The following is a 20,155-nucleotide window of genomic DNA, read 5'->3' as shown; positions in this document are numbered from 1 at the left end:
AGGATGATAGGTTTTCTCATGAATAAATTGCCTAACCTCCATGCTGCAAGTTGCGAGCTTACTGCATAATAATTTACCTTTTAATTCACTTTTTTTTGTAGATAACAGTGAAAACACTAAGAAACAATTAGCCCAAATTCATGCATCTATTTGTGCATGCAACATTTCAAGCACCAGCTACATGCAACAGGTGAGGGAATTAAAAGCAATGCTATTCACGTATTGTTAGAGGGACTCATCTATTTAGTAAATTGAGAGATTAATTTGGGCTTTGAAATGGAAATTAAAAAAGATGTCTCTACCTTCAAAGTATCCGCCATAAATAGACTCTCCTCCTCGTCCATTACCTAAGAACCACAGGTGCATAAGTACACTAGGCGCTACATCAAAAGCTTCCATACTATTAAGAAAACATACATGTCCAGGAAGAAGGCGAATTCATGAGGCCTTTGATAACAGCTTTAATGTTCACCACTTGACTGGCGTTAGTTGAAATGTCTTCAGTATTCTATATTCACGCCAAACATTTAGATACACAAAACATTCACAGTGCTTTTCCCTAATACTAACAAGACTGAAAAGAAAGTTGTGAACATAAAATGAACAAAACTATTGGCATTAGTACGTTTAAATTCACAACCAAACCCCAATTTATCAAAAATGCACAGCGATGCATGTGCAAATAAAAATATACAGTGCCAGAGATACTCTGCAGGCTGGACAGCATCTGTGGAGAGAAAAAGAGTTAGCATTTCAGGTCAAAGATAGGCACAAAGTGCCGGAGTAACTCAGCAGGCCGGGCAGCATCTCTGGTGGAAAAGGATAGGTGACGCTTCTTCTGAAAAAGGATCCCGACCTGAAACATCACCTATCCATTTCCTTCAGAGATGCTGCTGACCCGTTGAGTTACTCCAGCACTTTGTGTTTATCTTTCATATATACCAGCATCTTTGTTTCTAGTTTTTAGCATTTCAGGCCAATGACCTCTGCTTCTCAGCCTGAAGGATAACCGTTTCTCTCCATAGATGCTGCATGGCCCACTGAGTGTTTCCAGCATTTTAATTTTATTTCAGAATTTGCATTGGTAACAATGGACCTGGCATGTTTTAATGATGAACAATAGACATACTTCACTTAAGAACTATTAGATCCCACTCCCGTCTAAAAGAATATATAATTCTCATCACAATTCTCATACATGTTCTACTTCGTTTGCAGAGCATAGAGAATGCATTCAAATTTAAGGATGCCTTTGAAGAAACTAAAACAACAAGATCTACATCTTTAAAGTTCCATCCCATTGTCAATGTACTCGGTTCACGGAATAATATACCTTGATCAACAATATCACCATTGACAATGATAAGATTTAAATCCTTGCTACTTAAGAACAAAACATAACTATAATACACGATGAAATAGAATCATATGCTAACTAAAAAAGATAGTAAGATCGGGGCTCATATACATAAAAAAAGATGGAAGGATAAAGCAAAAGACTTTTACAAAGCATGAGATCCTCAACCCTTTCAAAGATTAGAGAGTCGAACAAAAAGCAAACACGTTATTGGGGGTAATCATGTCTTGCAAATCTGATAAGAGTATGTTTTGAAGAGGTTACCTAGAGTGTTAATGTGGCAGGGCAGTGGACATCTTATATGGACTTTAGCAAGGCCATTGACAAGGTCCTTCAAGATTGGCTAGTCTGGAGGGTTAGATCGCATGGGATTCAAGGTGAGCTATCCAACTGGATACAAAATTCGCTTGGCAAAGGTGTCAAAGGGTGGTTGGGGAATATTATATTTGTGATTGGAGAGTTGTCTTTCTGATTACAGGCCTGTGACCAGCAGGGGACGGTGTTGGGCTCAATGTATTGTTAATGTTAGAATGCAGATAGACATGTTAGCAGTCAACATTAACAACGCAGTTAACATTCTTAGTAAATATACAGCTGACACCAAGATTAGTGGTATACTGGACAGTGAGGAAGGATATCCAAGTTTATAGTAGGATCTAGATCAGTTGGGAAGGTGAAAAATGGAATTTAACTTTGACAAGGTGTTGCACTTTGGTAGGACTTATCAAGGAAGGACTTAAACCGTACATGGTATACAACATGGTAGAGCCCTGGACAGTGTTGTAAACTAGAGATATCCAGTACATCGTTCCCTGAAAGTGACAATTTAGATGGACAGGGTGGTGAAGAATGCAGTTGACATGTTTGGCTTCATTGGGAAGGGTATTGAGTATAAAAGATGGGGCATTATGTTACAGCTGTGCAAGTTGTAGACAAAAGCACACTTGGAGTACTGTGTGCAGTCGGGGTGCCCAGTTATATGAAGGACATTATTAAGTTGGAAAGGCAGAAGAAGAGCATCACCAGGATGTTGCCTTGACTTGAGGGCAATAAGCTGAGACTTTTTTCTTCGGGTGTAGGAGGCTGAGGGATGACCTTGCTGAAGTATACAAGATTATGAGGAGCATGGATGAAGTGAACATTCACAGTCCTTTAGCGAGGGTTCAGTAGGCTAAAACTAGATGGTATAGGTTTAACATGGTTGGTGTGGACAAAATGGGCCAAAGAGCCTGTTTCCGTGCTGTATTGCTTCTACCCTAAACCCTTAGAAATCATATTAATCTTTGGACAGGTATTTTGGTACCTCACTGGAGAAGGGATGTCAAGTTTGGAGATAGTGGAAAGAAGACTTGAGAGAGTGGCATCATATCAAGTGACCTCAGCAATGTGAAGAGGCCAAAGACACTGGGATTGTGCTGCCGAGTACAATACAATTTATTTGTTGTCATTTGAACCTAGAGGTTCAAACGAAATTTGGTTTCTGCAGTCATACAAACAAGAAGAAGAACCAAGACACAACACAATTTACACAAACATCCATCACAGTGAATCTCCTCCTCACTGTGATGGAAGGCAAAGTCTCATCTCTCCCCAGCACTCCTCGTTCTCCTCCCGATGTCAGTCAAAGCCCCCGGCGGGCGATGGTAGGTAAGTCCCGCGGCAATTATAAAGCCGCGCCAGGTGATGCAAGGCCCTGCTCCGGGTCTTGGTGTTGGAGCCCCCGGCGTGCACTAACAAGTCCCGCGGCCATTTAAAGTCGCGCCGGGCGATGTAAGGCCCCATTCCAGGTCATCCTCAACCCCGCAACTCGGGCGGGAGAAGTCGCCGTTGCGGAAGCCCCGAAAAGCGGTCTCCCAGCAGGGACCAGGCTCCCGGTGTCACCGTCCACCGGGCCGGCGGCTGGAGCCTCAGAATCTCCTGGGTCGGGTCGCAGCCGCGCGCCACCACAGCTCCTCCCGCTCTGAACTCGGCCAGCTCCGCGATGGTGGGTACATCCGCAGTTCCGCGACTGGAGCCCCAGGTCGTTCCGGTTGGAGGCCGCTCCATGGTGCTAGGCCCCAACGACAACGGAGACCCAACAGAGAAAAGGTCGGGTTCTCCATGCAGGGGAAAGATTTTAAAAGTTTCCCCACCCCCTGCCCCCCACACACATACCCAGTTTAATAAAAAAATAAAAACTACATTCAAACGAGACAAAAAAGGGAGGTTAATAGGAGTGGATTATATTAATGTTCCAAATTATGAGGAGCTACGAGGAGTGGCAAAAGTGGACACAGATTAAGTTAATTGGCAGAAAAGGCAGAAGAATAATTGAGGGAGTTTTTTTAGAAAGCCACATATTCTGTGCTCCTCTGTTTCAGTCGACTTCCATAATTAAAATGTGTGTATGTATAACATATTGTACATACAATATACATATGTATATAAACGGAACTTTTTTTTGTTCTTTATTATGGATTTTACAGAACACTATGTTTACATATCTGTTGTGCTGCTGCAAGAAATAATTTAATTATTCTGTTTCGGGACATACAACAATAAAACACTCTTGACTGGACAGGGTGGTAGCTGGTATGCCGAATAGGCCTGTGTTGAGGGTGTAGGAAAAGGAAATGATAATATACTGTAATCTATACCACTAATTGCTAATCCATAGTGCTTACTGTGAGGTGAATATGGGCTGACATTGATTGATGTTTACAGGTATGTACATCGTACATACTTCTTGCGCATCTCTAGATACCTCACTCCCACTGGGAATCTTCTGCTTGTGAACAGAGTAGTTCAGTCACAACTTAGACAAAGTGAGTTTGAGGTCTAGTGACAATTAAAAAACAAATTTGCAAGTACAGCACGGAGAAATAAGGAACTGCAGAACAAGCATCCTCAATTTTTAGATATTATTAAGCACTTCAGTCATGCATAGCTAAAATAAATTGCAAAACTACTTGGCCAAAGTTGCATCATTGCAATTGTGATAACTATCTTCTCTTATTAATCACAACGGTCCACATCAGTGAATTGTCTTGACAATACAGCAGCTGGAGGAAAATATATTAAAAATTACATATTTCCCACCTTCACTGAAGTCACCACCTTGGATCATAAATTCTTTTACAATACGATGGAAAGTGGAGCCCTTATAACAAAGCTGCTTTCGAGTTTTTTTTCCTAATCCTTTTTCACCTGCAAGAGATAGAGCAATCTTAGTGCGCACTAAATGGGATACAGACTAACAAATGGTAAAGCGAAGGACACCATTTCACACTAGTTTTCAGACTTTATTTGGGTTGGTGGAAATGTTAATGCCCCAGGACTCCCTGCGAATATTGCCGCTCTGCTGAGACGACCTTGCAAGTGCGATCATATTGCCAGAGTGCTCTCGGAGCTCATGGGACACTTACCTGCAAGTACTGGCATACTCAGAGGATTCCTGGTCTCAGCTTCCAGAAGATACTGTTGGCTACACAATGGAAGAATGTGCGATGTGACAGCAGGAATTAATTATAAAAATTACTTCACAGCATGGTTTACAATGGCAGAAATACGATGCTACTAAATGGTATCCTTGGGTCCAGATGACCTCTTGGCCTCATCCAACAGACACTGTAGAATGCGGGTATCCCAGTTTGAAAACCCGTGACTTACAGTGGCTGAGAAAGGAAAAGAAGAAAACAGCTGCGCTTCAATGTAATCATTTAACAATTAATTATAATAAAACAAACAAAAGAGAAATAGTTAAAACTACATCACATTGCTAATAGCTCATTCTTGCTGATCTATATTGAACTTGACTTTTTTTTAAAGAGATACAGGCCCTTCAGCCCACGTCGACCATCGATCACCTCTGTACACTAGCACTATCTTACTAGCACCAATTTACAATTTTAGTGAAGCTAATACACCTGCAAACCTATATTTAGGAAGGAACTGCAGATGCTGGAAAATTGAAGGTAGACAAAAATGTTGGAGAAACTCAGCAGGTGAGGCAGCATCTATGAAGCGAAGGAAATGGGCAACGTTTCAGGTCGAGACCCTTCTTGGGTCTCAACCCAAAACGTTGCTTATTTATTTCGCTCCATAGATGCTGCCTCACCCGCTGAGTTCCTCCAGCAATTTCGTCTACCTACAAACCTATCGTCTTTGGAGTAGGAAGGAACTGCAGATGCTGGTTTACGTCGAGGATAGACACAAAATGCTGGTGTAACTCAGCGGCTCAGGCAGCATCTCTGGAGAAAAGGTATAGGTGACGTTTCGGGTCAAGACACCACTTCTTTGGAGTGCTGGGTGTTGCATGTTGAGTTTCTTCAACGCTGTATCACTGTAACCACCCCCAACCACTCTCCCCTTCAACTCCGGCCTCCTGCCAGGGACCGTTTCTTCTCCCATCTGTGACAGGGCTTCAATCACGATGAACGACATGGTTTCAGTCACACTATTCTTTCCCTTCAGTCTCCGTTTCCTCCGATGGCTCAGGATTCAGTCCTCGCCAGCATCTGCAGTTCCTTGTCTCTTCATTCAGTCCTCAATAATGATTTGTGAAGTGCGGTGAGATGCATAAGAACACAACATAAGAAAATAAGAGAATATCACAACTCCGAGCCTGCCCTGTACTTCATTACAATCATGGCTGACCTGCCTCCGCCAACATCTCCTCTTCTGTGGCTGTTGTCCATTACCCAAAAATTCCCCTGTCTTACAAAAATGTATCTACTTCCTCTTTTAAATACTTCCAATGATCTCCTGAATAAACTCATCCCTAAACGTCTGGATCTTGCAAAACCTAAACTTCTGGATCTTGGCCTTGGGGCCTCCATCTGTAACTGGCTTCTGGACTTGCCTCAGTCAGATAGAATTGGTTATAACATTTCTCAATGACAATGGTCATCTCACTCAGTTAGAAAGGCCTAGATAGAGTGCATGGATGAGGCCGCCAATCTCAACATCATCGGAACTTCTGCAGCTGATTGGCGGGTCGAATTGGCCCCCTGCGGCCATAGGGTTTGGAACACCAGCCCAGCCTGAGCCGGTAGATCCATTCCCATAGCCGACTCGGGACAATTTACAACTTACAGAAGCCATTTAGCCTACACACCTGCACATGTGGGAGGAAACCGGAAAATCCCACGCGGTCACAGGGAGAACGTACAAACTCCGTACAGCACCCGTAGTCTGGATCAAACCTGGGTCTCTGGCGCTGTAAGGCATCAAGCAACTCTACCGCTGCGCCACTGTGTCTTTTAATGGAACAATTAATGTCAGGCTTAAAAAAATAATAATTCAGGAGAGCAAGTTGATAAATATACCAAAAATATACAGAAATATACTCTTGTGTACTCTGGAATTTAGAAGGATGAGAGGGGATCTTATTGAAACATATGATTATTCAGGGTTTGGACACACGAGAGACAGGAAACATGTTCCCGATGTTGGGGGGGCCACAGTTTAAGAATAAGGAGTAAGCCATTTAGAACGTAGATGAGGAAATACTTGTTCACACAGAGAGTTGTGAGTCTGTGGAATTCTCTGCCTCAGAGGGCAGTGGAGGCCGATTCTCTGGATACTTTCAAGAGGGAGCTAGACAGGGCTCTTAAAGATAGCAGAGTCAGGGGATATGGGGAGAAGGCAGGAACGGGGTACTGATTGTGGATGATCAGCCACGATCCAATTGAATGGCGGTGCTGGCTCGAAGGGCCGAATGGCCTACTCCTGCACCTATTTTCTAAACGGATTATTTATCGGTTTTGGGGCTTCCTGTCTAATACAAATGCCTTAACATTTTTTTTTTTAAATGTTGCTTCAATGTAACCTAGTGATGTATTAAACGGCAATCAAACACCTCTTATAGCTGAAAGCCAACAGCTTTGCCAAGGATGAAGGCTGAACCATCATTAGGTTTCTTGAGCTACCCTCGGGGAAGTGTTCCCTAAGTGCTAATCTATACTAGGACAGCAATTACTGAGTGGAGGAAAAGCAAGAAAAGTGATAACAGAGACAGCAAATCCCACCAAGCTCAGTGAGCTTTTTTCATCGAGTAGCAGGAGCAGCAGTGACTATCAATAATGCTGGCAGGGAAGCCCGCAGGTTAGTTAAAGCTTTTGGGCTGCCCATAGACAAATGAGCGAGTCAGAGAGCGATACACCACAGAAACAAGCTCTTTGGCCCAGGTATCCACCAAGGCCGACCAAGTTACCTACCTGAGCTCGGCGCATTTGTCTCTCTTTGGCTCATATCCCTCTAAACCTTTTCTATGCAAAATGGTTTTTTAATGTTTTATTTAATAAGACTGTAATTGGACCTACCTCTACTACATAGTCAGTCAGCCCCACAGAAACAGGCCCTTCAGCCCAACCTACCCATGCCAACTAAGATGCGCCATCTACACTTGTCGCAGCTGCCAGCGTTTGGCCCGTATCCCGCTAAACCTTTCCTATCCACGTACCTGTCCAAATGATTTTTAAACTGTAATTGTACCCACCTCTACCAGCACAGAAAGAGGGTCCTTCAGCCCAAGTTGCATATACTGACTAAGATTACCCCTCTATGCCAGTCCCACCTGCCTGCGTTTGGCCCTTACCCCTCTAAACCTTTCCTATCCATGTACCTGTCTAAACACTGTAATTTTACCCACCTCTGCCATATTCTCCGGCAGTTCATCCCGCATACCCACCACCCTTGGTTTGGAAAAAGGGTGAAGATTTGTCTTCCCTCTTCCCCCCCCCCCCACCCCCCATCCACAATCCCTCTATGAGAGCAGGGGAAAAAGTCATAATTAAAGACAAAAATGCTGAACACATATTAGTTAACATTCATTTAAAGGAACACGATTAAAAGATCATTTTATCATAACTGAGTATATACACCAATTATTTTCTTCTTTAATTCCTTGAAAGTTGCTGTGTTGTTCCTGTGTTTTCTGAACAACCCATTTTCACGGCTGATGGTTTTTAAACACTAATTGTTATCCAAAGGTAACTTCATAACATACCTGTGCAGAGAAAGTGGAAATTCTTACAGGTCTTGGGGCAGACATCTGAAAATAATTCAAAGACAATGCGGCCCACTGAAATGAGAAGGAGAGAGAGAGAGAGAGAAAAAAGTCAACTCACAGGCTTTGGGGAAAGAAACACACAAAGAGCACAAGCTGATCTGTGGTTAACAGCAACATAGTTAACATGTTAATAAATGGGAATGACCCAACAGGTAACTTGTTTTATCCAAAAGTCTCTTAAATGCCACTATTGTATCTGCCTCCACCACCACCCCTGGCAGCGCATTCCAGGCACTCCCTACCATCTATCTGTATAAAAAAAAACCATCCTGCACAACTCTTTTAAAATTTGGCCCTTTCACCTCAGAGCGATACCCTCTAATATTTGTCAATCCATCCTAGGATAAAGGTTCTATCTGTCTACACTATCAATGCCTCGCATCATTTTATATACTTTTATCAGGTCTCCCTTCAACCTCCGGCATTCTAGGGGAAACAATTCAAGTCTGTCCCACCTCTCCCTGGAGCTAATACTCCTTAATCCAGCTATCATTCTGGTAAACCTCCTCTGCACCCGGTCCAAAGCCTCCACATCCTTCCTGTAATAGAACAACAACCAGAGGCATTACTATCAGGGACCCAAACAGGCATAGTGTAGAGCTGTGTCTCATACCATCAGAGACCTGGGTTTGAATCTGACCTTGGGTGCCGTCTGTGTGGAGTATGCACATTCTCCCTGTGACAGCGTGGTTTTCCTCCGGGTGCTCTGGTTTCCTCCCACATCCCAAAGGCGTGAGGGTTTGTAGGTTAATTGACCTCTGTAAAGGAGTCTATGAGAATGTGGGGGAACTATAGAACTAGTGAGAACGTGTGATCGACGGTCGACATGGACTTAGTGGACCAAAGAGCCGGTTTCCATGCTGTCTCTCTGAACTAAACCTTGTAGTGCTTTTATACTGCAATAATCACAGGTCCAGCAGAATAATACAAGAATACCTAAATCATCGGGGAATTGAGACTGTAACGTGTCCAGTCAGCCATTTTCAAGACAAGATAAAAATTGATCCTTCGCTATTTTACTCATTACAATTTTTAATTGCATATTCTACTTGATTAGTCAGCACTGTTGCACAGAAATTCATTACAGGAAATTAAAGCTGGAGTAACTAGCAATCTTTAAATCTCAATCTTGCTACAGGTGCATGTTTTCACATGACAGCACATTCATATTACACAAAACACTCCAATAATAATGTGCCGTGTATAGTTACTGATAAACATTTCTCTCCATCTATTTTTTGGTAATTGTTTTGGTCAATTAATTCTAGTGAACTTGCGAAGGTTATCACAATTTTTTTCAGGATAACTCTTGGATAAACAACGAGCCCATGGGTTTGGAGAACAAGTGGGGATCAAACTTTGAACTATAGACGCTCCTCGATTTACGTACGGGTAATGTCACGCGGACCGTTGCGCATGTCAGATGTTTGTATATGTCGGAAATGGTACTGTTACTGTGCTCGTGTAAATTTACAATTCTTACTCTGTAGTACCAGTGGGGACCACATGTGAGCTCCGACGCAGGGACCATGGGAGGAGCTCTGGCGAGGGGAGCAGGGAGAGGGAGAAGGGGAGACCATAGGGGGGAAGCTCCGATGCAGATACCATGAGGGAACTCCCACAAGACCAGCTGACTGGCTTGTAGAGACGGCCGCAATAGTCTCCCCAGGCATGCAACTCAGACACTGAGCAGTGGGGTTTAATAATTACGTAGCTTATACAAGTGCGCATTTACGTAAATCACCTATTACGTAAATCGAGGAGTGCCTGTGCGTACAAGAGACTGTACTCAGAGCTGCAACATCAGTGCGACTCACAGGACGGTTAGAAGTCTTCCAAATTTACAATCATTACTTATCAGTCAATCTCAAGGATTTAATTCAATTCTTCACAGATATTCAAATCATAATTTTCTAATAAATTCAAACAGGAACGAAGGAAAGGAAATAAATGTAGAAATAAGATATGCAGATGCTGGTTTACACAAAAGGACACAAAGTGCTGGAGTAACTCAGCGGCTCAGGCAGTGTTGCTGGAAAACGTGGAAAACCCTGATTGAAGAAGGTTCCCAACCCAAAGTGTCACCTATCCATCTTCTCCAGAGATGCTTCCTGACCACTGAGTTCATGTCAGTTTATGTCCTTTAAGAACAAAATTGATGAACGAACACGCATGGAACTGGAGCATGTGGAGTAAATCCACGGGGTCGCAGGGAGAACGTGTAAACTCGACACGGACAGCGCCCGGTCAGGATCGAACCAGAGTCTCTGGGACTGTGAGGTAGCGGCTCTACCAGCTGCACCATTATGTATTGAGAACTTCTATTATTTTAACAAAATGGGCTGTATGTATTTTGATGTAAATGAGTACAATTAATGTTCTTAAAAACTAATGCACAATTTTCCTTCACATTAAGTACTCACTTTAGCTGCAATTAATTGAAACAAAAGTGAAAAATTCAAGCACTATTAACGGTTAAAAATTAATCCAAAAGCATTGATATGACAAAAAAACAGAACCTCCTGATTTTCACACCCTGTATACTTTACCACTCCAAAGCAGCATGTCTAATGAAACCGGAAAAATGGACCTGTGATGTTCAAGCTCCTGATTGCATTCCTCTAATTGGAACCATTCCCAGATCCTCTACCACAAGGACTAACAGTGTGAATGAGCCATGGTTATATTGCAATTGCTATAACTTACGGGCAGACAAAATATGAAGCTTGACATTAGAGGTTGCAGAAATCTATTGTTTTGGAGCGTTTCCATTTAATCACTAAATACCATCTTTAAATTTGAACTTAAATAGATGGGTGACATTCTGGTTTAGGTTCACACATGATGGCAAGACTCCAGCGGGCAAAAATCAGCAGCTCACACAAATAATGCTTTACCTCACAGCTGGTAGAGCTGCTACCTCACAGCGCCAGGTTCAATTCTGACCTCGGGTGCTGTCAGCGTATGGAGTTTGCACGTGATCGCGTACGTTTCCTCCGGGTCCTCCAGTTTTTTCTCACATCCCAAAGACGTGGGTGATTGTAGGTTAATTGGCCTCTGTAAATTACTCCTAATGGAATGGATGTGAAAGTCTCATAACATAGAACAAGAGGGCTATGGGCTGAGCGCTGGCAGGTGGGACCAGTTTAGGTGGGTCATGTTGGTCAGTATGGGCAGGTGGGCCTGCTTCCACACTGTGTGACTATATGATGATGGTTGACACGGACTCAGTGGGCCGAAGGTCCTGTTTCCATGCTGCATCTCTAAACTAAATTAATTCCTACTCAGCAGCTAGTTGGAGTAAGAAAGACATCCATTCAAGCTACACAAGCTGTTGATAGAGAAGAGGTCTATGGGCAGATTTCTAAACTCTTTCTTGCCTGGAGGAAGATACGTGACAAAAGAAAGTAGAAACAATAAATAAATAAATACTCCATCTCCTGAGGTTACAAGCCAAGGGAAATGCTTCAATGCGTTGTTAAATGTTTTGCACTTCCATAGCTACATACCTGACTGTTGTTCCCTCAGGTGGACAGAAATGCTGGGGAAACTCAGAGGGTGAGGTAGCATCTATGGAGCGAAGGAAATAGGCAACGTTTCGGGTCAAGACCCTTCTTCAGGGTTGCTCCCTCAAGCAACTTTCAATAATTGTACTCTGCTGCAACAAACACCTTTCCACTTTGGGATAAAGACTTTGATTATCTATCCTATCTATGCCTCATAATTTTATACATTTATACCAGGTCATCCCCTCAGGCTCTGATGCTCCAGAAAAAACAATCCAAGTCTGTCTTATCTTCTACTAGAATTTAACAACTCACCAGGTATATGTAACACTTGAACTGCTGTCAACAGGAATATTAGTATTATTTACTTTAGGTACAGCACGGAAACAGGCCCTTCGGCTCAACAAGTCCACGCCAGCCAGCAATTACTGCCTACACCAGCACTATCATACACACTAGATACAATTTACAGAAGCCAATTAATCTACAAACCTGTATGTCTTTGGAGTGTGGGAAGAAACTGGAGCACTTGGAGAAAACCCACGAGGTCACAGAGGAGACCTACAAACACCGTACAGACAGCACACATAGTCAGGATCAAACCCAGGTCTCTGGTGCTGTAAGGCAGCAATTTTACCGCTGGGCCACTGTGCTGCATTAGTATCTGCTCTGTTTCCGCCTCCTGCACTACAACTACCCACCCCACCTGTAATTGTCTGCTGTGACCTTGTAACTTAACAGAGTCTTAGGTAACCATAGAATCATACAGCGTAGATACAGGCCCTTCAGCCCAACACCCATTCTGACCAACATGTCCCATCTACATTGTCCCACTGCCTGCGTTCATATTCTTCTAAACGTTCATATCCTATCCATGTACCTGCCCAAATGTCTTTTAAACATTGTGATAGTACCTGCCTCAACTACCTCCTCCGGCATCTTATTCTATACACCCACCACCCTTTGTGTAAAAAAGTGGCCCGTCAGGTTCCTATTCAATGTTTCCCCCCTCACTTTAAATCCATGTCCTCTGGTTCTTGATCACCATTTGTCAACAAATGTTAATCAATGTTTCAGTTAAGTTTAGTTTATTGGCACGTGTACCGAGGTACAGTGGAAAGTTTCTATTAGACAGGAGTGGGGTGATGGAAAGAGTAAAAAATATTTGGCATAATCATTCACAATACAATGAATTGGCCATGAAGTGAACACCATAAATTCATGACTGATACAGCTCATCACTCTACAATTAGTTGAGTGAAACCACGCATTTTTTTTGAGATGTTTTTGGGTCTTCAGAGATTGAAGAGCTCGTGTTAATAAAAGGACCAGGCTGCAAAGGAATGGGATTTAGAGTGTGATTTTCTACAAATATACTTTGACAAATTCATGTTCTAGGAGCAGAATTAGGCCATTCGGCCCATCAAGTCGACTACACCATTCAATCATGGCTGATCTATCTTTCCCTCTCAACCCCATTCTCCTGCCTTCTCCCCATAACCCCTGACAAGTTGCGCAGCATAGTGGTGCAGCAGTAGAGTTACTGCCTTACAGCGCCAGAGACCCGGGTTCGATCGACTATAGGTGCTGTCCGTATGTAGTTAGTACGTTCTCCCCGTGATCGCGTGGGTTTTCCCTTGGTGCTCCGATTTCCTCTCATACTCCAAAAATATGCAGGTTTGTAGGTTTATTGGCTTTGGTAAAGATTGTAAATTGCCCCGAGTGCGTAGGGTTAAGGTTAGTGCTAATGTACTGGTGTTGCTGGTCAGCAAGGACTCAGTGGGCTGCAACGCCTGTTTCTGTGCTGTATCATGAAAACTAAAACTAAAGTATTAAACGTTTCATCACAGTGAAGTAGGTCCACCTAATATGAAGAGTTGATGTTGCGCTGGATCTTTCTCAATATCGATGAAACTTTCAAACAAAAACATTGCAACTATCGTGGTTACAGATTTCACGGGGATGGGACTTTATTCCTTGGAGCACAGGAGGATGAGGGGTGATCTTATAGAGCTGTATAAGATCATGAGAGGAATAGAGTGAATGCACAGAGTCTTTTACCCAGAGTAGTGGAATCAAGAACCATAGGTTTAAGGTGAGTGAGGAAAGATTTAATAAGAACCCGAAACCTGCTTCAGGACTGACAGGAATGTTAAGTCAATTGGAGACTGAAAGATGGAGTTGCAGAAAAGATGGACATTGATTTAAGTGAAATCAATATACCACAGAGTTTGAAAACAGTGGAGGTGAGTGATGGGTACTTGTAAGGCAAGATATAATGAAAACATGTCATTGAGGAGATGGATGATCACAATCAAACCAAGGAAAATAATCTGCTTACTATGTGCCAGGTCCACAGCACAGGGGCCAGGAATGAAAGTGGTCAGCAATACACTGGGAATAGGATCGATGGAACTGATTGCTACCATGATAAGATGCTGGTTCAAAACCAGAGCAGGGAAGAGCCCCTAGAATTGGTCAAAGGATTTACTTAATTTTTACTTATTATGAAATAGATAGCATAGAAACATCACAAAAACATTTCATGGCCATTGCACATAAAATGTAATAGATGTAATCAGCTAGGCAAATTATTTTAGTTTTAGATATACAACGTGGAAATAGGCCCTTTAGCCTACCGAGTCCAAGCCGACCAGCAATCACCCGTACACTAGTTCTATCCCTCACACCAGGAACTGTTTACAGAAGGTAATTAACCTACAAACCAGCAAGTGCTTGGAATGTGGGAGGAAAGCGGAGACCCGGAGAAAACCCACAGGGAGATGGTACAAGCCGCACCCGTAGACACGATCAAACCCGGGTCTCTTGCGCATTAACACCAGCAGTGCGCCGCTGTGCCACCCACTGTTGGTTGATGGATACATTTTTGTATGTTATTTTTCAAACACTGTTGTGAGATATTCTTTCCAAATGAAAGTAGTAAATATTAGATTATTTTAACTGTCTGTGCTGCATATCACATTTACTCATCTGTTAGATTCCTATGCTGTTGCACTGTTTTCATCATCAAGGTTCATTGCAAAAAAAGGGCAAGAGAACAGGACAAAAATAAACACCCCCATCTATGCAATTTCTTCCATGCTGATGACCCATCTCTATTAATAAGGTGGGTGCTTCTGAGAGAAGATCTTAAGATCAAGAATATAACATTGAATGGTACAGCACAAGGACAGCCCTTTGGCACACAATGTCTGTACCAAACCTGATGTCAAAACCATCACTTACCTGCCTGCTCGCCATCCACATCCCTCCATTCCCCGTATAACCATGTGCCTATCCAAAAGTCTCTTAAATGCCGCTATTGAATCTACCTCCACCGCCACCCCCGGCAGCACAATCCAGGTACTCACCAACCTGTCCAACCTCTCCCTGTAGTTAACACCCTCAAATCAAGGCATTATTCTAGCAAACTTCATTGCACCCTCTCAAAAACCTCCACATCTTTCCTGTAACGGGACGACCAGAACTGCGCACAGGATTCCAAATGCAGCCAAACCAAAGTCCTTTAAATCACTGCAATCTATTTTTTAATAATTTTACCAGCAACTCCATACTTCTTCCCACTTCCAACCCATAAAATTGGACATGCACAGAATTCACTAGAGAATCTGTTAATGGTGATTTATGAGCATGCATGCTCGGTTGTTAGCTGCCTGATCACATTGCTCTCACACTGTTCACATTTTACTTCGGAGTCACGTGAGTGACTACGTGAAGAACCCACCCAGCGCGCAGGCGCGGCATTACGTCAGCAGTGCAACAGCGGCAGCAGCTGGAGCCAGGCTCTCCAGCTGCAGCATAAAGACGAGACCTCAGGTAAGTGCCTTTTTTGTTACAGAGTCGCGCTAGAGAGAATAATGGCCTCTCGCAAGCGACCAGCCAGGAGGACTGCCTGCCCTACTCCACCCGAGGACGGGTCCATAGCGGGACGGCAGCCTCTCGCAGCGGAGGAGCTTTTTCAACGCTCCCGCTCACCCGACACCGAGCCGCCCCCAGTGCTGCAGATTTCAACGCCCCGCACAGGGAGGAAGGCGACACATAAAACCGACCGGCCGGTGTCCTCCGATGAATCGGAGGAAAGGGAACACTCTCCCCCACCGAAAAGGGGAGACGCTCGGATCAGCTGCATGAGGCAGCTCCTCGAGCGTATGATAAACGAGGAGATGCGGCATCTCCCAGGAGGACGGGCTTTGGCCTCCTCCTCTCCACACCCTTCTGTACCCTCTATGTTCGAGGGCAGTAAGGGAGGCCAGGACTGGGCTGGCCTATCCCAAGGGCAGGCGGAGGATATCGTCAGCATGCCGGGCGTGCCGGAAGAAGAGCTACTGGGTGTAGTGGGCCGATATGCGGCGCCACCAACAACTGGGATGGTGTTGCCACCCAGAATGGCGGCAACTATAAACAGGCTGTCCAACAACCCGCTGCAGGACAAGGCTGTCCAGCAGGCCCTTGACAACTACATCGCGCCAGAAAATTGCGAGGCGCTGAGGGTCAAGACGGTGAATGGGCAGATCTGGAACCAGCTGGGGCAGCAAATAAGGGCTCAGGAGGTCAAAATGCAGCGAGTCCTGAAGCTCCACTCAGCAGCCGTCACCGCCTTTGCTCGGTCCGTTGGGGATGAAGACCTGACCATACCCCAGCAGGATGCCCTCGCACTGATGTGCAGCACCACGTATGAGCTAAACAACCTACGGCGGGACAACATCAGGCCTGCCCTCAACCCAACATATGCCGGCCTCTGTCTGTAAAGCTCCCAGCGCCCGAACGACAGGCGCTGCTATTTGGTGCGGATCTGGCCAAAAGGCTCAAGGAGTTGGAAGAGGCGGCAAAACCAGTAGGCCTCATGAGGGCAGGGCCAGGACCGAGCAGGGTGAAGACACCCAGTTGGCCGCACGCCTCGGCAGCCACCAGCAGATACCGAGCTGGTGAAAGCCTGGTGACCGCCTCCCACTACCCCCACTGCTCTTTTTTAGAGCGGGGCCCAGGGCGGAGCCGTGGGAAGATGCGCCGCCCCACCGCAGCACCAACACGGACAACCTTGGGCCAGACCCACCGAAAACGGCCCCACAAATAAACATGGAGGTAGGTGGGTCTGGTTCCTGTCAACATACACAGACAAAGGGTGTAGTATTAACAGGGGGACGTTTGAGGTTCTTCAAGCATGTTTGGTGCTCCCTTACTAACAATCAGTTTATACTCAACAGTATTAGTGGATACAAAATTGAGTTCAAACCAGGCGTAGAACCGCCAGTTCAGCACATGCCCCAAAGGGTGTTCCTTCCCTCGGCAGTTGAGAAGGTAGAAGGACAAGCTGAACTTGATCGGCTCGTGGCTAAAGGCATCATAGAAATGACCACACACGAGCCGCAAGAATTTGTATCAAATATTTTTCTCAAAACCAAAAAAGATGGTGGATGTCGCATTATTATTGATCTGACATCACTCAATCAGTCTGTTGAGTATCAACATTTCAAAATGGAGACATTTGTCACTGCCAGACAACTGATCTCCAAGGGATACTACATGGCAAGCATAGATATCAAAGATGCTTACTATTTGGTACCCATTCATAAAGATTACTTTAAATATCTGAAATTTATCTGGAGGGGCCAGCTATGGCAGTACCGAGCTTTGCCCAATGGTTTAACGACAGCTCCCAGACTATTTACGAAAATTCTTAAAGTGGCCATGAAAAAATTGAGAGAACTAAAACATTTAGTAGTGGCCTATCTGGACGATGTTCTCATATTAGGAAGAACACGGGAACAAGCTGTCGCAGGAGTGTTAGCCACTAAACAACTCCTTGAAACTTTGGGTTTTATCCTTCACCCAGATAAATCAATATTGGAGCCTACTACTAACATGGATTACTTAGGCTTCACTATTGACACGATTCACATGACTGTCACTCTGCCCAGAAACAAAACAGTTTCACTCATTGAAGCTTGTAGCCATTTAATTGCTACACCGCAACCTAGAATACGGCATGTAGCCAGAGTTATTGGCTCTATAGTAGCAGCATTTCCGGCTGCCCAACATGGGCCCTTGCATTATCAAAATCTACAAAGAGCAAGGACTCATGCATTACGCCTTCATAGGGGGCATTATGATCGCAAAATGGATTTACCCGCTGAAGCCAAATCAGAACTTCAGTGGTGGGTTGACAATATTTGGCACAGTCACAGTCCTATCGCCGTAACCAATCCTAACATAACCATTGCAACGGATGCCAGTGCTTTAGGCTGGGGAGCTACTAACTCCATAGATAGCACAGGTGGCAGATGGACTAACTCAGAGGCATCGCTACTACAATCACTGGGCATTAACTTTTTGGAAATGCTCGCCGCCTTTTATGGGCTAAAAGCATATGCATCTGATATGCGGCACGTGCATGTTAGAATTATGATCGACAACACTACGGCAGTATCTTATATCCAGCACATGGGTGGCATTAAATCAGTATCATGCGACAAATTAACTGCTATAATCTGGCAATGGTGTGTCGAGAGACATATTTGGCTATCAGCTGCCTATTTACCAGGCAAGCTAAATTTAGTGGCAGACACCAGGTCACAAAAATTCAACGACAACATCGAATGGATGTTGGACCCAAAATTATTTGCTAAAATTGTCAAGCAATATGGTACGCCAGATATAGATTTGTTTGCGTCTAGGTTAAATCACCAACTACCCATGTATGTGGCTTGGGAACCAGACCCAGAGGCAGCAGCGGTAGATGCCTTCACGCTGGATTGGGGAAATTTCTTTTTCTATGCTTTCCCTCCCTTCTGCCTCATCAGTCGGGTACTCCAGAAAATTCAGGCAGACTCAGCCTCTGGCATTCTGGTCGTGCCCGACTGGCCTACCCAACCATGGTTCCCAATGTTCCACGACATGGTGGTAGAGACACCAATGGTCCTTCAACACCACCCCCAATTATTGACTCACCCGGTAACTGGCATTAGCCATCCATGCCACCAAAAATTGAAACTCCTGGTTTCCAGATTTTGAACAGGCCTTACCGGGGATTGGGGTTATCAGACAGAACAATCACCACCATGTCGGCATCCCTGCGAGTTTCCACCAAGAAACAGTACCTGACCTTCATCAGGAAATGGGAACAGTACTGTCTGGACGCAGGGACATCCTACAAGACGGCTTCGATCTCGGATGTGCTGGAGTTCCTGGCCCACCTGCACCATGATCTCAAGATGAGCTACAGTGCCATCAATACGGCTCGGAGCGCACTGTCCGCATACCTCATGCCGATAGAACAGCATAGTGTGGGATCCCACCCTCTGGTCATCAGACTTCTTAAGGGGATCTTTAATACCAAACCCCCTACACCTAGATACACTCACATGTGGGATGTGAGTGTAGTTCTGACACACCTTCGAGGTTGGCCTCCGGTGGGATCCCTGAGCCTGGAACAGGCCACTTACAAAACCCTCATGCTCATGGCGCTTGTCTCAGCTCAAAGGGTTCAGTCGCTCCATCAGCTAAATCTGAACTACATGGTGACCACCCCAGATACCATTACTTTCACCATGCCGGGGTTGGTAAAACAAAGTAGACCAGGTACATCAAACTCCCCGTTGATCTTCCGGGCTTACCCTCCAGAACCTAGGCTGTGTGTGGTGACCCACCTTCATCATTATCTAGACACAACCCAAACGCTTAGAGGGAGAGAGAAAGCCTTATGGGTTAGCCACAGAAAGCCTTTTGGACGGGTAACCAGCCAAACATTATCCAGATGGTTGAAACAGGTCCTCAGCATGGCAGGGATTAACACAAATGTTTTTAAATCCCATTCAACCAGGGCAGCGTCCACCTCAGCGGCGGATAGGATGCAGGTTCCCCTAGACCACATCCTCAGAGCAGCGGGATGGTCAAGGGAATCGACATTCCAACGATTTTACAAGAAACCGCTGATGGAACAGGACGTCTTTGCGGATACCATTTTAAAAACCGCAAAGTTATGATTTAAAGCCCATGGGAGCTATTTTTTGTTATAGTTAATAAACATTTCTTTTATAACTAAACAAACTTGTTGGTCTCTAGCTACCACTTCCTCCCTCGATGATCTTTCGGCAGTGAGTGATATAACTGTTACACGGTTTGAAATCACAGACCTTTGAAGTCTTCACGTAGTCACTCACGTGACTCCGAAGTAAAATAGTAAGATTAAACGAGTACTTACCAGTACGAAGTTTGATCTGT

At 44.5% G+C, this 20,155-nt stretch overlaps 1 protein-coding gene across 7 annotated transcripts in view; it reads right to left on the bottom strand.

Annotated features, from left to right (window-relative positions):
• The window catches only part of nktr (natural killer cell triggering receptor), a 153,182-nt gene that overhangs the window by 64,535 nt on the left and 68,492 nt on the right, over positions 1-20,155 (bottom strand). For 5 of the 7 annotated variants that reach the window (XM_055663435.1, XM_055663453.1, XM_055663462.1 and 2 more), the window contains exons 4-6: positions 8,346-8,420; positions 4,436-4,543; positions 303-347 (exon numbers count right to left, since the gene is read on the bottom strand). In XM_055663435.1, the coding sequence (XP_055519410.1) occupies positions 303-347; positions 4,436-4,543; positions 8,346-8,420 (228 nt within the window). Of the gene's footprint in view, positions 1-302; positions 348-4,435; positions 4,544-4,761; positions 4,821-8,345; positions 8,421-20,155 lie in introns of those variants that run through there. The other 2 variants (XM_055663481.1, XM_055663491.1) reach the window with 2 other exon arrangements.

This window comes from Leucoraja erinacea, chromosome 2, assembly GCF_028641065.1.
Source record: "Leucoraja erinacea ecotype New England chromosome 2, Leri_hhj_1, whole genome shotgun sequence".
Classification (NCBI taxonomy): Eukaryota; Metazoa; Chordata; class Chondrichthyes; order Rajiformes; family Rajidae; genus Leucoraja; species Leucoraja erinaceus.
This window is presented reverse-complemented; position numbering and strand designations above follow the sequence as displayed.